Source organism: Artemia franciscana, chromosome 6 (genome assembly GCF_032884065.1).
Source record: "Artemia franciscana chromosome 6, ASM3288406v1, whole genome shotgun sequence".
NCBI classification, from domain to species: Eukaryota; Metazoa; Arthropoda; class Branchiopoda; order Anostraca; family Artemiidae; genus Artemia; species Artemia franciscana.
In genome coordinates, this window is record NC_088868.1 from 12,400,618 (window position 1) to 12,424,146 (window position 23,529).

The window sequence follows — 23,529 nt, forward strand, 5'->3', positions numbered from 1 at the left end:
CTTTGACTTTTAGGGGATCTTCCCTCCCTCTTTTGAAAATAATAAAAAAATTTGTAGTTTCATAGCCTTCTATGAGTAAAGCTAGGCTTAATGAATCTTATATATTTTGAATCAACATAATAATCCGATGATATATTGATTGATATCAAAATTCTGTTTCTTAGAGTTTCTGTTACTATTGAGCCGTTTCCCCCCATTCTTGCAGTACATTACGGTATAAACTGTTTGATACGTTAGCATATGAATCCAATCCGTTATCTGCGCTGATTTGGTGTTTCAATTACAAATAAGAGAATTGAAGAAGTATTTAGAGTTTTGATTAGATATTTGAAGAAAGATTCAACTATTAGACAATTCCCAGGGTGGATACCCCCTTACACCCAACCGACTTCAATCATCAAACTAAAAATGATTTTATCTATCTAGTTATATTACAAACCCTGTTATACAAATCACTTTTTTTCATTCTGAAAATTACATTTAATGTATACCTACCTTCTTATTTTTCAATTAAATAGAAAAAATTAGTCTTTTCAACTGAAAGTGCGAAGCATCATCAAAATTTAAAGCGAATAGAAATTATTACGTATATGAGGGGGTTATCCCCTTCTCAGTACCTCGCACTTTACGCTAAAGTTTGACTTTTGTCCCAATTATTTAAAAATGACTTTTGATACAAAATGACCGTTTAATTAGAACAGTAAATATTTACAAATTCAGAAAACACTTTAGCGTTAAGAGTGAGGTGTTGAAGAAGGGTCAACCCCTCATATACGTAATAATTTCTGTTCGTTTGCTACTCCTTACTTTCAGTAGAAACTTAGTTTTGTTTAATTTCTGATAGTTTTTTGATTATTGCTGGGTAATCCAGCTCTCCCTCCCATGGAAAATTTCCTTCCCCCATGAAAACTCCTCCTTGGAAGGACACTCTTTCAAACTTCATAATACATCTAAAGTAATTCAGTAATAGCCTTAAAAAAAAACTATGTTGATCAATTTCAGAATGATTTATTACTAAAAACAATAATATTAGACATGACGAAGGCCTCGTCAAATAACATAATCAGAGAGAGATCAATAACAGAGAGAGAGAGAGAGAGAGAACGAAGACCCCTCCCCCACACGAAAAATGCTCTAGATCCTCCTTTGCTATCAGTTTGCATGGGGCAGGACTTGATTTCTTCATACCCATGACCCCTCTCCCACCCTCCTTGGTTACCGTCTTCAACCATTTCAAGCATGAACATTTTTTTATTCATTTAGGAGGAGGATTCTGCATTTGTTAATTTACATACCGCGCTACCCATACATTATACATTGCATACCATCCAATTCAGACTAATCTACCCTTGTTTTTTTTTTTTTTTTTTTTTTTTTTTTTTTTTTTTTTTTTTTTTTTTTTTTTTTTTTTTTTTTTTTTTTTTCATGACAGGCTGCTTATGAAGAGCGAGTTTGCTCCTAAGTTATACCACGGGATCTTTTTTTTTATTTACGCCATAGTTACCCTCATTGTTTTAATTAAATTAAATAAAAAGCTAGTTTTTTTTTAACTGAAAGTAAGGAGCGACATTAAAACTTAAAACGAACAGAAATTACTCCGTGTATGAAAGGAGCTGTTCCCTTCTCAAAGTCCCGCTCTTTACGCTAAAGTTTGACTTTTTCTCTCAATTCTACTTTATTAAACAGTAAAAAAGTTTAGCGTAAAGAGCGGGGCGTTGAGAAGGGAACAGCCCCTTTCATACACGAAGTAATTTCTACAAAAGAATCCGTATGGAAGTCCCGAAGTGGTCTGAAAATCCTGCTCTTGGTGACGGATTTGCAAGTACAAAATTCTGGATGTGCAAGGACACATGTGTAATACGTCTATGCTTACGAAGTTGGGAGGTGGGGAGGATAAGGGTAAAGCGAGATACAAATAATGTACTATTCTGATTTCAATAAGGTGTAACATGCAGTCTGTTCCAATAACACTTGTTTATTAAACTTTTGTGTCGAAATCTGCTATTTGAACAATGTTTAGTCCTTACCCTGAGGTGACAGGCGAATAAGTGGCCAAAATTTCAATTCTAATATCTTTTTTAAAGGATCCTGGACAATCTTGAAGCGAAAGAGGTGCAATATGTCTTTATTTATGAAGTTGGGGAGAAGAGGACTTGAGCTGCACGACCCTGGAATAATCTGGATCAATTTTTTGCGTGATTCTAACGAAATCAGGCTTAAGGCATTAAATCGCGTGTTCTCTTGTGAGCATTCGAAAACCAACTGATTCTGATTGTAAAAGTTTATATAAACCATTACACGTTCTATATTATCGGCTTATAATTTTCAGATTAGATATTTGCTGGGTGTTATAGAGAATTGCTGATTATGTAAAGTAAGGTAACATTTCATTAAATATTTTAGAGTTTTCTATCTCTAGATCCCGGTGCAAACTTTAAAAACGAAAAGACTGTGAATAAGTTTTTATGGTACAAACACAAATTCTATAATCAAATCATTCAATAGTAAGAAACTTTGCTCCTTTCATTATAGATCTAGTTTCTAGTTTTACTGTGTCTAGTCGAACGTAGAGGGACATCAACTACTTTAAAATGTTGGGGGCTAGTTTTTAAGAAAAAAAAGTTTGGAAGGCCTTTTTTCTCATTTTAAGAAAATGAATATAAGAAAAAAAGAATTTTCGAATTATTTTGGTGGAGAGGGGGGGGGGGGGGAATTTAATACCAAAAAAGTTTGTTTTCCCTTAATCTGGGGGACGAAGAACCTATGGAGGACAGTGGACCCCCTTCCCATCCCTAGGTGGTTTGGAAGTAACTTCTGCCGGTGGCATAGAAGAAAAGTGTATGAAAACCCATTCTGTTTTGTAATCTAATAAAAATCAATATGTCTATGGCTTTAAATTACCATAATTGTGTTGCGAGAGCAACACTTTGGTTTTGTCCCGGTTTTTTTTTTTTTTTTTTTTTTTTCTATGCCGCTGATCTCAGCTTATTCCTGGAAACTGGTAAGGGTCTAACCTGTGCGGTTTTTACGGAAAGTGTGGACCTCAGGCCGGATTGATGAATATGACATTACATTTTGGAAAGCTCCGTAGAACTCTTGCCTGGGGCCAAAAAGGATGGTTTTTGCTTGTCCTCGAGCCAGAGCCTATGGTGTGCGAAGTGAAGTGGAGTTATATAGCCTATGTCAGAGAGGAGTATCTGAAGTTGTGCAGCCAAGCTTTCGTTTCATCAAACCATGTTTCTGCTTTCGAGTGGAAAGCTCCGTTCTAGCAGGCAAGCAGGCAGGCACCAGTTTCAAATTGAAGATGGACTAAAATCTATAAGTGTTAAATATATGCGGTAGTTCCCCGGCCCCACAGCCAATATATCTTCTTTGAGTGATAAATAGAAAAATTTACAGAAACAAAAAAGTGCGATTTTCCCACGGGTCCAAAAGTGCTGCCATCTATTGTTTCTAGCCATTTCTGTTCGTGATTTCAGCTGACTTTACCATTCTTTTTTTTCTACTTGGGATTGCAATAGAGAAATGGTATCAGATATACCTCTTAAACTTTAAAAGTTCTCTCATTGCTAAAGAAATTAGAGCTTATCCTTTGCTCCTTTCTAAGTGGTGGTGTTAGAAAGTTGGCCTCCGGCAAAAAAGTCAACTTTTGAACTAAGATAGATAGAATTTTTTTTCAATGACAATCGATAGACCTTGATGAGCTGATCAAAGTATATGTCATCCATTTTTTGTTACAAAAATTCCTTCATGACATACACCAGTTTGAAAGCTTCAAGGGGTTGACAACTTCAGTGGTAAGGTACACACTTGAACCAAAAATAGGCCGATACCAATTGTGAGATATGTAGGGGACTTCCAAGCAACAGTCGATTATTAGCTTATAATCATCTTTGGCAATGAGGGGTTTGCAACTTTTGCTGATTGGTGTACCTATTATCTGTTTCTGGTGTAATTGATGGTAAGAACAACTTGGTTCCCGATTGTAAGACATGTAGGGGAGTTGTTAGTAATAATCGGCTGTTAGGCTACAATGACTTCAGCGACAAGGGGTTTGGAACTTTTGCTAGTTGGTGTACCCATTATTTGTTTCCGGTGAACTTGGATGTATATCCCGGGAGAGGGACTTGTAAGTAAGAATCGGTTGCTAGAGGAGGCTCACGAGGGGCTACAAATTTGTGCAAATTGGTACACATCTATGGAATCAGGGACCCATAAATTTCCTGTAATGACTCGCCATCCAATAATAAGCGATCCTGGATGGCGAGTCATTACAGGAAATTTATGGGTCCCTGATGGTATTTTGATCCTGAAAAGTTACAGATAGCTTTATAATACCAACAAGATTACATAAGATAATGTTCCAAGTTTCCATCCGTCACGATGTCTACGATTGAAAAGGATAAAGTTCAACCGGCCGCAAAGTGACATTTAGGGGCCTAGTAAGTAATAATCGGCTGTTAGGTTACAATCATTTTCAGAGATGAGGAGTTTGCAACTTTTGCTTGTTGGTGTACCCATTATTTGTTTCCGGTTGAACTTGATGTCTATCTCGGGAGAGGGACTTGTAAGTAAAAATCGGTTCACTTTAGGCTAGAAATTTGTCCAAATTGGTGCACATTGTATTCGATCCCTGTAAATCTGTCGGTAAGAAAGTTCATATCGATGGTCTATCAATCACTGTAACCTAGAATTAAGATGTTACGCAACGGGTACAAACGATAATACAAAACAATGAGGTAGTTTCGTAATAATTAATAGAATGTCATCTATGGTATTTTGATCCTGAAAAGCTCCGGATAGTTTTATAATTAATACCAACTAGATTATACAAGATATTGTTCCTAGTTTTCATCCGTTACGATGTCTACGATTGAAAAAGATAATGTTCAACTGGCTGCAAAGTCAATTTAGTCCTTTCTTTCACTATTCTTTTGTTGTTGTTTTTTCAACGCTGGGGTGTGATCATGTGATTACTGATTGCGTTCTTCTTTGAACATACTGTTTTAAAAGCTTCGATAGGCTGACAACTTCAGCATTTAACCGATAGCGACGAAACAAAACCAAAGTGTTGCTCTCGCAACACTTTAATCGGCAAAGCCGGACAAAGGTTGCCGCAACACTTCACGTTGCCCAGGCAACGTAGGTCTAGTTTTTCTCTTATTTAGGTGGCCCAGAATTGGCCCTCGGCTAGAGTTGATTTTAAGGGAGGAACAGAGGGGGAACTTGCCCCAGGTGCAGAAATTTTAGGGGCGCACATTTTCAAATAAATGATCCATTGTTTATATTAATTTCGTAATTTTGCAAATTTCGTTTTTCTAAAATAAAGTAGAGGGCGCAGCCAATGAATTAAAATAATTAATAAATTATTAATTAATTGGTATAATTAGAAAAGTTAATGAAATAATATTAATTTAAATAATCAAGTAATTTAAATAATAAACTAAAATAATCAAACAGCAAACTATTAATCAATTAAGAAATTGGAAATAATTTTGTTCATAAATTAAATTTTTATATTTATCCTTAAAATTTTGTGGGAGACAGATGGATGGGGCTAATCATAATTTTGCCTTGGGTGCCAGAGAGGCCAAACCGCCACTGCCCTCTGTAATCCTGGTGACCATTCAATTTTGAGTGTAGAATTTGTTTATTTCATATACTTAATATAAGGCTGATAACAAGAGGTCTACCTTTTTTTCCAGGGAACGCTATTAAGTCATTTAATAAGCAATGTTGAGTATGTTCAGAACAATTTTGATGTATCCCTTAGTCTTCTTGGTCAAGTATCTAATGTGCCGTCTAACTACAGGTGAGAACTCCCTTTCTTATAGTAATATGTTATGTTGCAATATATTTATTAATTATTTGAACTTTTCAGCGTACGGAATCAAACATTGTATTTTCTGGTTAGTTAAGACCCTGACATATGACCACAGAGATAACGATAGGGCTATGTTTATTTTCAATACTGTCTTCAATGTATGCTGTGCTTCTCTTACACTGCTGAAAGGACTCAAATATTCATGGTTTTGCTTTTTTGTAAAAATTATATCCAGAAGTTTTTATTATGCAATCAGATCTTTTCTACCTACAGATTTTCCAGAACGCTAAAAATTTCACTTATTACTGTTAAACAGTTGCTACACAAAAAAAAGAGTAATATTTAACTGTTTTCAATTAGTATAAACATTATACTAAGTATTATACTAAAAAAAATATAATACTCTTGGAATATTTGACTCAACTTCTTGGTAACGAGCATTTTGTGAATAAGCCTTCAAAGTCTCTAACAGGCTCCAGAGCTCAAGCATTGGGAATTATTCTATTTTCATTAATTGAAGTCTACGCTTGGATAAATAAGTAAGAAAAAATTAACATTAAAAAAGTTAACAGGTTGGAAAGGAAACCAAAAACTAATGGAACAAATTATAGTTACTACACAAAAAAAAATAATGAGCACTCGATTAAATTTTTGAATTTATCATAAAAACTGTTATTAAAACCGTATTAAAGTTAAACCGAATTTTACAACTGGTAATTGAAAGGATCTTTTTGCTTTTAGAAAATTTCAGACTTAATGTAAGTAAACTTAAATATTTTTTTTTCTATTGGTATTAATAAGCTAAAATTGTTTGAATTTTTCTTGTTCTGTTGGTTAGTTTCAAAATTGATTCCAAAGTAGTTTTTAGCTACGGTTCGAACCGTACAAAGGCGTCAAAGTTTCCACTTCTATTTCCCATTCTGTTTTCGCAACTTGTTTCAATTTAGTTTTCTTTTTCAATCTTGCATATGGTTGTTTTTGAGGAAAGGTAGAGGCTCTTCAGCTAATCAGTTATTCAAATAATGATAAACTTTATCAGTTATGCATATTAACTATGTTTATCTTAATCTTTTGCTGAAAACTATCGGATTTATGGCTTCTTTTTCTTTTTTTGAACCGGAATCAAGTGCCTTATAAAACAACCTTGACCTTAGGGAATTAAAATATAAAGATTTTTCTTAAGAAAAAATTTATTATTTTAAGGAAATAATTTTGAAAACTCTATTTCAAAACTATATTTAAATTTTTTCAAGTTCTTAAGCGGGAAATGTAGGGAAAGGGCTGTCAGAAAGAAGTCATAAAAAGTCCCTCAGAGAAGTTAGTACTTGTTAAAACATGTTTGCAGATTTATTTTATCCAAATTTGATGGACAACAGAATGTTGTATAATTATGCCAAATTTGCGTGTATTCGGATGGTCTGAATGTGAGCACATTTTCGTTGTTTGGAGGCCGCTAGGATTGGATATATAGAGTTTGGCCCGATTGTAGTATGCTAAACATGAAGTTTTACGGATTCTATAAAGCTTTATCAGGTCTTTTATGAGGAGAAGGGAGACCAACTTCCAAACGATTATTAAGGCGGAGGGTCCCTCCCCTTCTCGACAAATTTTGCACTTATGGCCGCGGGAATTAAAAATCTGTCTGATCTAATTCAATTTAACTCAATAAGCCCTGCTGTCATGAAATGACCACTTTGTGAGGTTTTTTCCTACAGTTAATGTCTTGCTTCGCTTTGAGCTTTAGTTTGTTTTAGATTCTCTATTCTATGTATAAACTGCCTTGCACAATCGTCTAAATTACAGGGTGTTAAAGGGGAAAAAGTATAATACTCTTGTAATATTCGACTCAACTACTTGGTAACGAGCATGTTTTGTGATTAAACATTTTTTTTAGAATAAGTTAGTCTTCAAAGTCTCTAACAGACTCAAAGGCTCGAGGATTGGGAATGATCCTATTTTCATTAATTGAAGTCTACGCTTGGATAAATAAGTAAGAAAAAACAGATATTAAAAAATGTTAGCAATTTTGAAAGCAAACCAAAAACTAATGGGGAAAAATGTGAATTATTTTAAATTGAAACTTTTCTTCCAGCTAATCGAATAAGTGTTTGAATAAGTGTTGAACAACTTGTCTGAGCGGTCGAATTGAGCTAGGATTGTTTTGTTTTTTTCATTTATTTTGTTTTCAGTAAAACTGGTATGTCCTACACTGTCATCTACTTGAACAATCTTGGCTGTTTGTTCTATAATTTGGGAAAAACGAATTTAGCAGCATTACACTTTCAAAAAGCATTGATTGAAAATCAATCTCTACTCAAGGCCTTGCCGGATGGAGATGCTGGTATGTACCCTTTCTTCTCTTTGGATCATTGAAAGTGTATAATGTAATAGGGTATATAATAGGGTGCATAATATAATAGGATATTATACGGTATTATAATAGGGTATAATAGGCCAAAAAACCACAGGACAAATGGCACCAAAAACACAATAACAATTATTATTAACAAATAAATGAATACCTCAACAACCATAAACAAATTATTGAAGAAAAACGTAGCCTATATCCCTACAATTTTCAATGGAATCAATCGAACCTTCTAAGGTGCTCAATAAGATCGTAGGATCCACTTCCGTTTATATTTAACAGCTAGTCTTCATATTAGCTCACACAACCTCTTGAATTTTAAGAGGGTAGCCTCATACCCATTGTATTTTAAGATATTACCTCTTAAATTTTTCAGTGTTTCACCCTCGGACGTCAAATAGAAAATTTTTTAATTTTTGCTTTCACCTGTTGGGCAATAGCATGGACTCTATTTTTTCTTACTTATATGAGGGGGTTGCTCCCTCCTCAGCCCCTACCCCTTTACGCTAAAGTTAAACTTCTTGTCTCAGTTATTAAAGTGCAGCTGCTCAAACTCATGGGCCGTTTAACTGGAATAAGGAGTTTTTTAAGCACTATAAAGCTATAATGGAAAGAGCAAGGGGTTGAGAAGGGGTCAACCCTCATCATATACGGAATAATTTCAGCTTGCTTTAAGTTTTAATGTCACTCTTTACGTTTATTTGAACGAATTTTTTTGGCTTTTCATAAAGAGGTAAACAATCAGCACTTGAACCTACTAGATCGTTTCTTTGTTATTTTATTTACCATTTTCTAGATATTACTTGTAATACAGAAATTCATGCATATCATGTTTGGTAACCACTTTGAGAATAAGCCTTGTCTTTGAAAAGACACACCTAGAAGACATTCTCAACAAATTTTTAGATTTGATTTTTTATTTCTCAAAGAATATACTAGGTTTCTCAAAATATTATTTTATGAATGTCTTTAACGTATTTTCTAATTTTTTTTAAGTAAAACCTATTTGTAAAATTGATTGACTATTCTTTTGCAGAGAATCGACTGGCCAAGATTCCTCTCCCGTTAATATCTGCCAATTTATACTTCGAAATCCTTTATAATCTTGGAGTATCTCTCCTGCATTGTGGTAAGGCCAAAGAAGCATTTGCTTGTTTCTATGACTGCAGACTAAAGTATAAAGATGATCCTCAACTTTGGCTTCGGCTTGCTGAATCCTGTATTCAGTTCATCAAACCGGTATTTCATTTGTATTTTAATTTTATTTTATTCTAAATTTCTGCCATTCTAAGCCTTGAAGATATGTCACAAGAAGTACCTTCCACTGTTGCCCAAACTTTCAACTTGGTGGTGATTTTAACTGCGTTATGTTGCAAGCGATAGATTTTGTAGGACAGCAATATAATATAATATAGAATTAACGATAAATTAAAAATAGCTCTTGATATTTTCTTTTCTATCTCGAATTTTTTTTTCCCAACTACCCCTTAGTCACCCACATATTGTGTTTTACGTAAATTGTAGCGATTGTGGACGATTTTTACCAGCACATTTGTGGGAAAATGCAAACTTGTGTGGCGGCTTTCCTAGACATTCAAGATGTGGTGAGAAAATTGGAGCAGCAAAATCCCCAGAAGCGTATTGGGAACCAAATGAGATATGGAAAAATCAAATATAATCAGATATGTTGAGCCTAGGGGGATGCACTATGCATATTAGTTTTCCAAAAATCTTTAAAAGCTTATTTTTACTCTCTGCCCCTCGGTTTTGGGGAAAATGACATAAAAAACTAGCCTAGGGTGGCTTGTAGAATCACTTGTAGAATCACATTTCTCGTTTACCTGATTTCTCCTCAAAAGTAGCATTGCGGAAATACTACGATTTTTTTTTCAAACTTAATATTCAAACTCCGAGAGAATACTTTTGATTGACGACCAAATGTTTGACAAGAATTTTTTCTTTACATTCAAGAAGTGACGAAAAAATTGAAATTTCCACACAAATTGAGAGTTTATCTTCTTCCATCTAAGGTTTAGGTTAATCTTGTCATATGAATTATGTAACTTTGTTGATCCCACTTCTCGTAAAATTACTTATTTTCTTTTTTATCGGAACAAACCGACTCCATGTCGAACCTAAAGTGTTTCAAGGTAAATACAAGCAGGAGAAGAGTTAAGGATTTAATAACATATTTTAGTGTTACAATTCGGCCTGTGATTTCTTTTGAAAAAATTTCGGCTAATTCAAGCTTTGAACACTCACACTGTAATGCCAAAGAGAAATTTATTTTTATTCCAGTAATAGCGAAGGTAAGAAATGCACCATTACTCTTATGCTGACATAATCACTTTTTATAATTACGGTCTACTAGATCAATAGAAAAAGCAAATCGATTAACCCAAACAGCTCTGCAAACTAGCTCAAAACAGCCCAGATTATTAAAGCATTTGATTCGGCCTAGGGTCACCCATATATCTAAAAACTTCTATTAAAAATATTAGAAAAATAAATGCAACAAAGCATTTCTGCACGCAATAGGAGGAAAGCGAGGAAGGGTATTTTTAGTAGGCATTCTTATTAGGTATTTATTTTAGGTATTTTATTATTGTTTTTATATTTGTTTTTGTTATTATTATTATTTTTAATATTATTATTATTTTTTTAATATTATTGTTATTTCATATTGTTATTATTATTATTTTACATATTTTATTATTATTATTAATGATATTATTTTTTATTAGCTATTTTACGTATTTATAATAAGTATTTCATTAGTATTTTTCATGCGCAAGCCCTTGCATTCTTTTGGCACAATGCTGGGTTCCAAAAAAATTCAGTCTACACTTGATGATCGAAAACCACCATCGATTCCACAGGTCTTAGTGGGAAATAGCCTGCTGTTCTTATGAGTAGCAACTTGTTTCCTTCACAATGGTACCGTGAGGCACTACAGACCTTGCAACGATATTGCTTCGTTAGAAAATAGTGGTAGAACCACTGAGGGCATCTGAATTTGACGACGGTTTATATAGCCAAATGGTTTCTAGCTCTCTTTTGGATTGTAGTACTACTGATAAGTTCAGACCACCTTTTTTTAACATATCGAAGAGGCCGAAGGTTTAAGAGGCAAATGTTCTGCCTCCGCAAAGTAGCATGGAAACCATGATTGCACCGGTGGTCTTTAAAATTTGACATTCGCTCAACAAGCATCGCATTTGCAGAACGGAGGAAAAATAACGCAGGCTGGTGATACACGGGCTTGAACTTGTAATATTGAGTTGCAGTTTGGGTCTACCAAATAGCTTGGAGCAAGTTACATCTTCGATGGGTCTCAGTTGTAATATAGATCTCTTAGTGACAGAGAAAGTGCAAGAGCAATTTATCTGATAATCTAGCAGTTCTGAAAGTCACTGAAGGATTCCATACCAAAAATAATCGTCGTTTTGTCCTATTTAAAAATTCCCGTTTCTTTTCAAGCCTTATTTCGCAAAAAAAATTGCGAAATAAAATGTCCCTCCTCCCAAAAATATTTTTGTCTTCAGGAAAAAAAATGGAATCATGGAAAACCCTAATATAATGTATTACGGGGGATTTGGGTGGTTTTCATTCTTGACCTAAAAAACCCAAATATTTGTGGATGTTCGTGGTTGAGATCTACATTCTTCGTGTTTTTTTTTACCAAATTATTTTTTTTGACCAATGAACAATTTGACCATCAATTCAAGTTTAAATTGCATTTGTGGAAAGATACAAAAATTAGTTGTCACTAGTCAGATTACTTTTAAATAGATATATTTGCTTTCAGGTGTTTGCCCGCTGAATTTTCTTGTGAGGGAATGAACGGTATAGTTTTCAGGGACGATGTCCCTCAGAATACCACTCAAAGTGGATAGGCTAATAACCCTCTTGAAATGTCTCTTCTTGACGTACCCTTGTAATACTATCGTCTAGAAATTAGCATGAGCCAAAATTATGCTTAGACTGAAAATTATTCTTTAACTGAAAAGACTTTATGATATGATGTCGTATGATATTTGTTTACACTAAAAGCCTCTTCGGGCAACGGTTAATATAATAAAGCACTTCAATAACAATAGAAAAAAAATACACACTTAATTACAAACTAAATAAATAAATTGAACAAAATGTACCATAGTTAACCTCTCCAACCTTCCCGTATCCCCTAAGAAAATTATATTACATAAAACACCACTCACCCATTCCTCCTTTTAAAACCACCATGGGAAAAAATTTCTCCCTCGATCCTTTTAACTTCTCATAAAACTCGAAAAATGTAGCAAATCGCCCTCACAATTTACCAGGATTGCCACTCCTAGTGATTTATCACTATTTCTAGTGTTTTTTGTATTGTCTAAACAAGAAAAAATCACTAAATCAGCCCATAAATCTCAAGACTACTGCAGAAAATCACTAAATCAACTAAAAAATTACTAAAATATAGTGATTCTTTTTTCACCGGGTGGCAACCCTGCAATCTACCGAAATGTGCCAAAACTTTCTTCAGGATGTGTTTGTTACGTAAAAGGGGTTTGTTTTTTCCTTGATTGTTTAAAAACCTACGAAGGCCAGGAAAAACCTTCAGGGGCCCGGCCAAATCATGATCTTTTTTGGTCATTACGTAATAGGGACTGTTTTCTAAAAGATGCAGATGCTTGTTACATAATAGGGAACGTTTTTTCTTTAATTGTTTGAAAACCTACGAGGGCCAGGAAAAAACCTTCAGGGCCCGTCAAATCATGATTTAGTCGGTTCTTACCTAATAGGAAGTGTTTTCTTCAAGACATGTCAAGACGTTTTCAGGACATTTTTCTTCAAGACGTTTCAAAACATTTCAAGGCGTTTTTAAGACATTTTTCTTCAAGATATTTCACCTATTTCAAGACGTTTCAAGACATTTTAAAAGTTTTTTAGGACATGTTTGTTCAAGACGTTTTCCTTCAAGATTTCTGTGGGTCTTACGTAATAGGGATTGTTTATCTGTGTTAAGGATGACGCATTCTCGCGTGTCTTGTTTCTTCAGGCCCTTGAAAATACCTTCCTTCGCTTTCCTCTTATTGTGTGCGGAAATGCTTTGTTGCATCTATTTTTTTTTTTCATGTTTTGAATAGAAGTTTAAATAAATTGAAATCAATCAAGATGTGACCCCAAGTTGAATCAGCTGCTGTGATAATCTGGGCTGTTTTGAGCTAGTTTGCAGGGCTGTTTGGGTTAATCGACTGCTTTTGCTTTTTCTACTGATCTAGTAGACAAACCGTAATTATAAAAGTGATTATGTCAGCATAACAGTAATGGTGCATTTCTTACCTTCGCTATTACTGGAATAAAAATAAATTTCTCTTTGGCATTACAGTGTGAGTGTCCAAAGCTTGAATTAGCCCAAGTTTTTTCAAAAGAAATCCCAGACCGAATTGTAACGCTGGAACGTGTTTTTAATCCTTACCTCTTCTCCTGGTCATATTTACCTTGAAAAAGTTTTAGGTTCGACTTGGAGTCGGTTTTTTTTTTAGAAAAAAGAAGTTTAGTAATTTTACGAGGAGTGGAATCCACGTAAATGAACCAAGTTACATTTTTCATATGACAAGATTAATCTAAAGCTTAGGCGAAAGAAGATAAACTCTCAATTTGTGTGGAAACCTCAATTGGAAAATTAAAAAAAACAAATTCTTAAAAAAAATCAGATAGTCGTCCTTATATTTTAAAATTTGATTTATTAAAAATTGAAGCATAATAAAAGTGTTCGAAAACAGCCTATTCTACACATTAATTCTAAAATTATCTCTTGTCAAATCATGACTATTTAAGCTTGTAATACGCTAAATTTGACACATTGTCAAACGTCTTTTGGTCAACTAAGAAAACAGCCCCAAAAATAAGAATTTTATGAAAAATGTGGAATACCGCAGGGGAAATCACAAATATTTTGTTTATTTTTTATTTTTTTTTATCTGACTGCAAAAAAAAAATCTTGCGCTTTTGTAGATGTTTTATTATTTGATTTTTATTATAGGAGAATAAAGAAGATTTCCAGTTAAATGAAAAGCGTAAAAATTTAGTGAAAGGAGTCATTGGAACTGGTAGTCTCCGAAGATTGATTCTCAATTCAAAGATCTCTTCCATCACCAAGTAAGTTAATCTTTTAAAATCACGGATCTTCAATAAGGAATAGCAATTACCCCTTGAGGGCAGTGGTACCGCAATTGGCCCTTAAAGTTTTAGCATATTCTTGAGGATGATACATTGAAGTAGATCAAGGATTAAGGGAATAATTTACTTAAAAAAAAATTAATTTGTATAAAATAACATTTAAATAATCCGTTTAAGAGTAAATAGAAATTATTTACTCTTACTAGGAAGAAATTATTGTCTCTTAAATTATAGCCACAAATTTGTTAGAATTTCACATCAAAAGACATTATTCATTCTGTACAACCTCTGCATTAACTTGATTGTTTCCTCAAAATTTCCTTTTTTTAAATGGGGTAAGGGGTGCGAATTCTACTTTAGGAAAAGAGCCAAGCTCTGTAAGAAATTATTTATATTCAAGGACTGGGGGTTTACTAAGACATCTTTATGTTTTCGCTTGTTTTTTTTCTTTTTAATTCATTTCGAAGTCATTGTGTAATAATGCTGCTGGGTTCAAAGCACCTTTTGTTTTCTTTTTTTTTTCTTGTTGACAATTGCACGCTTGTTGTATTGGACGAGTTTTCAAAGGTATTATCACAGGTCGTCGTATAATTTTATTATATCCATAATGATAAATTGTTTTATTTTTGTTGATTTCGTTTAACTTTGGTAACTCAAATTACTTTGTGTTGATAGTACATTATACTGTATATATTACTACATTCGGATATGCTGTACAAGCCCAGAGTAATGGACTTCTGGCTTAGTTGTTTTGTATCTGTCTTCAATAAAGATTCTTCCCATAAAAAAAGCAATGAAATAAAACGGAAAGCTTGGAAATCTTAGGAAACTAAATGATAATAAAATTCCCTTTCGATACCTAATCGATTATTTATTTATTTTCTTACCTAACTGTGTTTTCAATTGATTTTATACGTGAAAAACGGTAATTTCTCTCGTAGGCCGTAAGACTAGCCTTCTATTAGTTTTTTTTTCGATTTCTCCTCAATATGTCTCCATATGTAAAACAAACATAAGTTAGGTAGAAGTAAAGAGCTGTACAAAAATATTTGTCGTGTAACAATTTATTTGTGCTTAGGGTATTGAGCATGTCCCCGTGAGGCCTGGCACCATACATAATGTGGAGAATTCTAAATGTTCAAAGATATAAATATCCAAAGACCAGTAAGAAGGATTGAAGGGAAACGTTCCTTCTCGATTGGACTCACTTATCATTCCTTATATATATTTTCCCCAACTGCACTGTTTACTGTGTTTAGTATTATAAAAATTATGGCCTTTTATTCACCGCTTCGTTAAAGTCCCATTCGTATGCATGCTGTGCTAGACATCAATGTGTTGGTACACTCATTATCGACCAATCATTACCACTGATTATCGATACACTCATTATCGACCAATCATAATCCCTGATTATCGATACACTCAATATCGACCAGTCATAATGTGATTCCTCTTTTATAAGAAGCATTGGTTGGTCCAAAATGGTGATGCCTATAAATTGGTGTCTAGATGAGCATACGCTAGAATTGGACTTATGGAAACTTCCTTTAAGCATTACAAATTTTGTAAATAGATTGTTAACTAGTGTGACATATTGTCAAGTCAAAAGTATTGTAAACGTGAATCTTTAGCTTATGAAGAAGTTACACAAATTCTTTAATATTTGGTAATTAGTTTAATTAAGCCGTTTTGGACGTTCAATTAGCGTTTTCTGATTAGATACCCGTAACTTACCCGAAAAATACTCAAAATAATATTTTGGTCTTGAAAAGTCGCCTTTACTTTTGTCTTTAAATCTAATATCATTTTCGTTTTTTTTTTCTCTCGAAATGAGCATTTGGGGACATTGTCAATTTCTGCCAAGGACTAGGTTTTAAGCATTATAAATTTTGTAAATAGATTATTAATTAGTTTGACATATTTTGGAAATAATAAATATATAAATATTACCAAACCAAATCAAAAGCATTGTAAAAGTGGATCTTTAGCTTATATAGGAGTTATATAAATTCTGTAATATTCGGTAATTAGTTTAACCAAGCCGTTTGGGATGTTAACTTAGATTTTTCTGGCTAGAAACCCATAAGTCACCCGAAATACTAAAAATTAATATCTTGGTCTTGAAAAGTTGCATTTTCTTTTGTCTTTAAGGCAAATATTATTTTATTTTTTTGCTCAAAATGTGTATTTGGAGACATTGTCAATTTCTGCTGAGGACTAGGGTTAAATGAGGTTCAGTTTTGGAATTTCCAATGATGTTGTTGTGTCTGAAAAGAGGCGTGTCTCACGCTAATTTTTAAAAAAAGTTAGAAAGACTTAGAAAGACTCTCTATTGGATATTTATCCGGTGCTGTCATTTCCAAAGACAAGCTCATTTACTTCATAAAAGATAGGAGAGCCCTTGAAAATTGGAATTTCCAATGATGTTGTTGTGTCTGAAAAGAGGCGTGTCTCACGCTAATTTTTAAAAAAAGTTAGAAAGACTTAGAAAAACTCTCTATTGGATATTTATCCGGTGCTGGCATTTCCAAAGACAAGCTCATTTACTTCATAAAAGATAGGAGAGGCTGATTGTGATTGAAACTGTTTCAGTGTTACAAATCCAAATGCTAATTTTTATGTACTAACTTGTTATGTACTTTTATGTACGGATCAAGGTGAACCGTCATTATGAAGCAACATATTTTAATTTTTGGTCTTCTTTTCTTTTTCTATACCTTCTCGGGCAGAAAATTGTTCTTGCGGAAAGCATTTCTGTAAATTTCAGACAATCCTAGAAATTTCTTCGCATTGGATACAAAGAAAATGTCTTGCGCTTTGTCTACTTTAAGGTAAAGAACAATTTTCATTTTCCATGTGACTTTAGTTCTTTTTTACGGAGTGGCCAAAAAAAAAGTTCCAGTTTGAATAAAGAATAACAAATAATCATAGAAAAAAGTAACTAGTATATCATAATTTCTGTATATTGATAAATACAGAATGTTATGAATAACATCGTAATGTTCCGTAGCTCACATTAAGCGTTGAAAGCGTTCACCGCTTACTACAAAACCCAAATTAGCACGTTTGAAAGTGCAGACCAAAGGCCTATTTTACATCATGCTGAGCACCTTTAAATATTTCTTGGGATTGTTTGTTGACTAATAATAAGTGTTTTGCTAGTTTATTCGCAAAGCAAATGCAGGCATCACAAGTGAACTGGCCAAAACTTTCAAAAACATGTAAAGACGCGCTAATTTGTGTGTAAAAACTCCCAATGAGTACCTATAACACCTGTATTGAGTGTTCTTGTTATTAGGAATATTTTATGATTACTATATTTAAATATATTTCTCGTATAAATATTTGAGTCGCCTGATCATCCCTGCTTTTGAAAATCTTTTTACTTTTAATAGAGACCGTCATGATCATAATACAAGAAAAGCTGATAACTTAACTCTTGAGTTTAGGAGTACCACTCTGGCATCTTTTGTGATTCGCCATTACGGTCCCCATCTTTAGAATATTTTGCCCGAGGGTGTGAAAAATATGCTTAGTCTTCCGGCTTTCAAGTCTCGGGTAAAGAATTTTCTTTTATCTCGTGAGTGATTTTTATGTGAGGCCCGTTCCAGGTTGTCATTCTATTCAAGGCATTTCCCTGATTTATTTTGCTGTTAATTTTTTTCTGTTAATTTTTTTTGTTTTCCGTCTTCTTCTTGTCTTTTCCTCTTTCTTTTTTTCCTTTCTTTTTTCATCAGTTGAGTTTCTTTTGTATTGAGTAGCGTGATATGAACGTGGTTTAATTAGCTGAGGGTGATAACCTCGCTTGCCCCTTCAAGCTTATTGCCTTTCTTGGCTGGCGAATGGCGAATAGTGTTTGTTTTCTTTTCTTAATAAATGTATATCTCATATCTCATAAATATAGTATATTAGTAGTTTATCTTCTTCTGGGCATTTTTGTTCACACTGTGCCTCTTTCTCTTGCCCACCCTATATGCTAGGGTTTGAACTGCCACATGGGATATAAATGCTAATTTAGTTATGTGAATTTCTACATTAGAGGCAATAGCTTTTGTTCTCTGCCTAATTTTTGTAGCCTGCTGCAGAATTCTCTCCTTTCCTGATATTCTGTTTTTATTTCAGAAATATGGAAAAAGTTGTGGACGGAATGGATATAGGGAGCGCTTTGGGGTATATCAATAAAAGTATTCAGTTAAGTGACGATTTCTACAACAAAAGTACAGAAAAAGAAAACAAATTTCGTGCAAGACCGGCCTACCCAATTGAAAAAGCTGAAGTAAGTAGCATTGGTCAAGTCCAAACATAATTTCGTCCTTGGATTAACTGAATATAGTAATTTACATTTCTCTACAATTGTTTTTGTTGCAAAGCTAACAAGGCAACTTCCACTGTCGCTTATTATGCATTATGTTGCAAAATGTCTGTCTTATCTATTTACGACTTACTGTTCACGCATGATTTTTGCGTAAAATATACTCATTCTGTGAGTACAATGGTGACTCGGAGAAGTAGACATTTCTGTGTATATTACGAGTAGATAGAACATTTTTGTTTATGCATAGTTTTACTTCTACTGCCGCCCAGAATTGAACTGTAGAAGAAAAGTAATTTCTGTTTACGACCTTTAGCTAATATGGTATCAAAATGCAGTTAGTGAACTCTTTTACTAGTGTGGCACAACTTCATTAGTTTGGCACTAAGTGGTGTGGATTTTTTTTTTTTAATCTGCTTTTTTTCTAGAAAATTCCTTATTTCACTGAGGTAATTTAGTTCCGTATCGCGAGATTCTAGTTTTTTTCCTGTTCTTTTGTTAAACGCTAAAGCTTAACATTCACCCTCAAATTTTTTTGGACAATTTTGGCCATTCACTTAGTAAAACTAGACCTGCCAACATTGTACTATACTACTACGACTTCCCAATGTATTTTGACAATTATGGTATAATAATGTCCTAGTTGTTAAATGAAACATAATTTCACCAATTTGACAACTTATATAGATTATCACCTTGAAAAAAATAACTTGTTGAGCATAAAAATACAAGAGCTTTGACGCCATGCAACAGTTTCCGTCTATCTTTATGCTTTTAATTTTGTTATTTCGCCAGTCGAAAAAAATGACAAAAAATATTCGTTTTTAGAAATTGTCTTAACTATTTTACTTTATTATATGCGCTTTATCGGATACTTTGAAACACGTAACAATTTGCGTTATCCTATATTGCCTCAGAAAAATTAATTTTGCGAAATTGTGTTTTTGTGAGTCCAAATCCATAGATAGTGAGCATGATTAAAATAATTTATTACCTATGCCCCAAAAAAACATTCTGCCTGAATTATTGTTGTTTTTTTGTGTATTTTTTCTCTTCAAAGCAAAAATTTATTTTATGACTTTGTGTTGCTATCATGTAACGGATACTTTGATAATTAAATTTTATTTTTTCCTCTGTCACAGTTGTTCGTGGGTGTTCCTAGGACTGGCCAATTGTAAATGTGTAATTAGGTTATTAGCATAATTAAAAGAATTAACAGCAATAAAGGCGATGAATACTTGTAAGGATCAAATGACATATCTATTCATATACTAGTGAAATGAGTGATATAGTCAGGGAGGAACAGAATACATTTGTTTTTGCCAATAGATTAGGGGGGGGGGTTACAATCCCTAGAACATGGATTAATTCTGTTTACCTTACATTTATTAATCATAACGCAACGATCCTTGGATATCCTTCTGACTACTCTGTTGGTCTTATCTTAAGATCAAAATGACGTATCTATTCATAAATTAGCGAAATATGCGATACAGTCAAGGAGACACAGAATACATTTGTGTTTTCCAATAGATGGAGGGGGGTCACAATCCCCGGAGGGGATGGCTTACTTCTATGTACCTGTCATTTATTAATGATGACACACCCACCCTTGAATATCCTTTTGATTAATGTGTTGGTTTTATCCTAGTATATTTAGCTATGTTTTCATATTTTTCTTCACCATATGCATATACAGCTAACAAGTAATGTGTCAGATATAAGGTTATTTTTAACAAAATAAAAAAATTGATATTTATACGGTCGACCAACTTAATAAGATTATGAATGTTAGCCTTAGATGATAAAAATTTCTTTCCAATAAAATCTTTTTTTCTAAAAATTCTATTTTACGTAAATGAAGGCGAAGGAAGAAAATTCGTTTTGAATAATGACGGAGCCCACACTGCCTTTCCATAATACAAATACAGAAGAGAGAATAATGAGGACTTCTTTTTTCTAAGACAGTGAATGAACAAAACCTATTTGAATATTTCGGCCCTATATCGAAGGGCCGTCTTCAGCAAAGAAAATAATAAAAAATAACACAAAAACACTTTTAATAAATACAGTTAGTGAAATGAATGAACCTGTTTAGCTTGTAAAATGTTAGCTTTTATCACACAGTCTTGCCTGGAATTTTCGTTAAGAAGTAATGATGCCTAGGCTATTTTAAAAAAAAATGAATTTTTAGCCAAGAACTTTTATTGTAAGTGTTTTTTGTGTTCTTTTTTATTATTTTCTTTGCTGAAGACGACCCTTAGATACAGGGTCGAAATATTCAAATAGGTTTCAGCGGAAAAAGTTCTAATAAATGAAATTTATTATTTAAAATATTCTACTTTCTTATCATTTTGTAGGAAATTAATCGACATTTATGACAGATCCAATTTTCATTTGCTCAGGTGAAATGCTTCAATGCAGTCAGCAAATCAAACAGTTCGTGGTAACGAACTGTAGTAAGGAGCGACCTGGCTCAATAGTAAACGAAACTCTAAAAAACGGAATTTTGATGCTAAAATATACATCAAAAGAATCGAATTTTCACGCTGATTCTAAATATATAAGTTTCAATTAGTTTAGTCTTTGTCATCAAAAGTTACGAGCCTGAGAAAATTTGCCTTATTTAGGGGGAAACATCCCCTAAAAGTCATAGAATCTTAACGAAAATCACACCATCGCATTCGGCGTATCAGAGAACCGTATAGCAAAATTTTTAAGCTCCTATCTACAAAAATGTGGAATTTCGTATTTTTTGCCAGAAGACACATCACGGGTGCGTGTCCCCAGGGGTCATCGTATCGACCAAGTGGTAATAGATTGTCGCAAGAGGGCTCATTCTAACGGAAATGAAAAGTTCTAGTGCCCTTTTTAAGTGACCAAAAAAATTGGAGGGCACCTAGGCCCCCTCCCACGCTCATTTTTCTCCAAAGTCAACAGATCAAAATTTTGAGATAGCCATTTTGTTCCGCATAGTCAAAAACCATAATAACTATGTCTTTGGGAATGACTTACTCCCCCGCAGTCCCTGGGGGAGGAGCTGCTAGTTACAAACTTCGACCAGTGTTTACATATAATAATGGTTATTGGGAAGTATACAGTCGTTTTCAGGGGATTTTTTTTTTTGGTTTTGGGGGTGGGGTTGAGGGGAGGGGGCTATCGGGGAGGATCTTTCCTTGGAGAGATATGTCATGGGGGAACAGAAATTCAATGAAAAGGGCGCAAGATTTTCTAAAATTACTATAAAAAAAAACAATGAAAAAATAAACATGGAAAAGTTTTTTCAATTGAAAGTAAAGAGTAGCATTGAAACTTAAAACGAACAGAGATTACTACGCATATGAGGGGTTCTAAAAATACTTTAGCATAAAGAGCGAGGTATTTAGGAGGAGTACCTCGCTCTTTATGCTATAGTATTTTTAGTAATTTCAACTATTTATTCTACGGCCTTTCTGATTCAGGGGTCATTCTTAAAGATTTGGGACAAAACTTACGATTTAGTGTAAAGAACGAGGTATTGACGAGGGTACAAACCCCCTCATATACATAATAAAAAATAAAGAATATAAAAGTTTGTTACGTAAGTTAATTCTTAAGTTACTTATATTTTTTACTAATAAAAAGTTCGTTAAAAATTAAAATTTATAGTTGCCTTTTTATGTAACCGAAAAATTGCATGGCAACTAGGCCTCCTTCCCCATCCCTTATTTCTCAAAATCGTCTGATCAAAACTAAGAAAAAGCCATTTAGCCAAAAAAGGAATTAATATGCAAATTTCATTTTAATAATTTATGTATGGAGAGCCAAAATCAAACATGCATTAATTCAAAAACGTTCAGAAATTACATAAAAAACTAGTTTTTTTAACTGAAAGTAAGGAGCGACATTAAAACTTAAAACGAACAGAAATTACTCCGTATATGAAATGGGTTGTCCCCTCTGCAATCCCTCGCTCTTTACGCTAAAGGTTGACTCTTTGCCACTATTCTGCTTTTTAAAACAATTAAAAGCTTTAGCGTAAAGAGCGAGGGATTGCGGAGGGGACAACCCATTTCATATACGGAGTAATTTCTGTTCGTTTTAAGTTTTAATGTCGCTCCTTACTTTCAGTTAGAAAAACTAGTTTTTTTTTATGTAGTCATGAAAGAAACGGATCTAAAGAAACGGATGAATTCCGCCTCGGAAACATCTGTACAAAAATGCACAAAGAGTAGAAGTAACATTATCCCATAAGGTTGAGAGAAAGTGTATGCATGAAAAATTAAATCCAATTTTCCATTTTTAATCCAGTTTTCCAATTTAAAAATTCGATTTAATCGAAAAAGACTTACTTTACAAATTACAATCGGTACTTTACAGTTACTTAAGTTTACAAAAAAAAATAACCGCATCAATAATTTATTTATGTTCATTTTTGTTACGTTTTTACGAGTCGGGCAAACATTTCGGAGAGGGGGTTCAAGCCCCCTATTGCGTTGTAGATTAACTAATTGGACAGATCCAATTTTCATTTGCTCAGGTGGATTACTTCAATGCAGTCGGCAAATCAAAAGAAATGGATAAATTCCGCCACGAAACATCTGTACAAAAATAAACAAAGAGTAAAAGTAACACTAGCAGAAAAGAATATTTTGTTCATGATCAGACTACTAATTAACTTTAAATCTCTACTGCTCCCCAGCCCTGTACATCATAATAGGTATTATATAGCATAGTGATTAAAATGTAGTATAAACTTTACTTAAACCCTAAAAGAAACTGGCTATTAATTGTGCAAGAAATCTGCTAAAAGTGTTGCTGATGATGCCTAAGGTTTTCACAAAAGTACACAAAAAGTTTTGCGAATACGTACAT

General features: G+C 33.6%; 1 protein-coding gene across 1 annotated transcript in view; it reads left to right on the plus strand.

Annotated features, from left to right (window-relative positions):
- LOC136028061 (CCR4-NOT transcription complex subunit 10-like) overlaps window positions 1–23,529 on the plus strand; it is a 56,272-nt gene that overhangs the window by 17,218 nt on the left and 15,525 nt on the right. Inside the window, exons 5-9 of the mRNA XM_065705654.1 lie at window positions 5,706–5,812; window positions 8,014–8,165; window positions 9,229–9,431; window positions 14,224–14,339; window positions 18,486–18,639. Of these exons, the coding sequence (XP_065561726.1) occupies window positions 5,706–5,812; window positions 8,014–8,165; window positions 9,229–9,431; window positions 14,224–14,339; window positions 18,486–18,639 (732 nt within the window). The remainder of the gene's footprint in view (window positions 1–5,705; window positions 5,813–8,013; window positions 8,166–9,228; window positions 9,432–14,223; window positions 14,340–18,485; window positions 18,640–23,529) is intronic.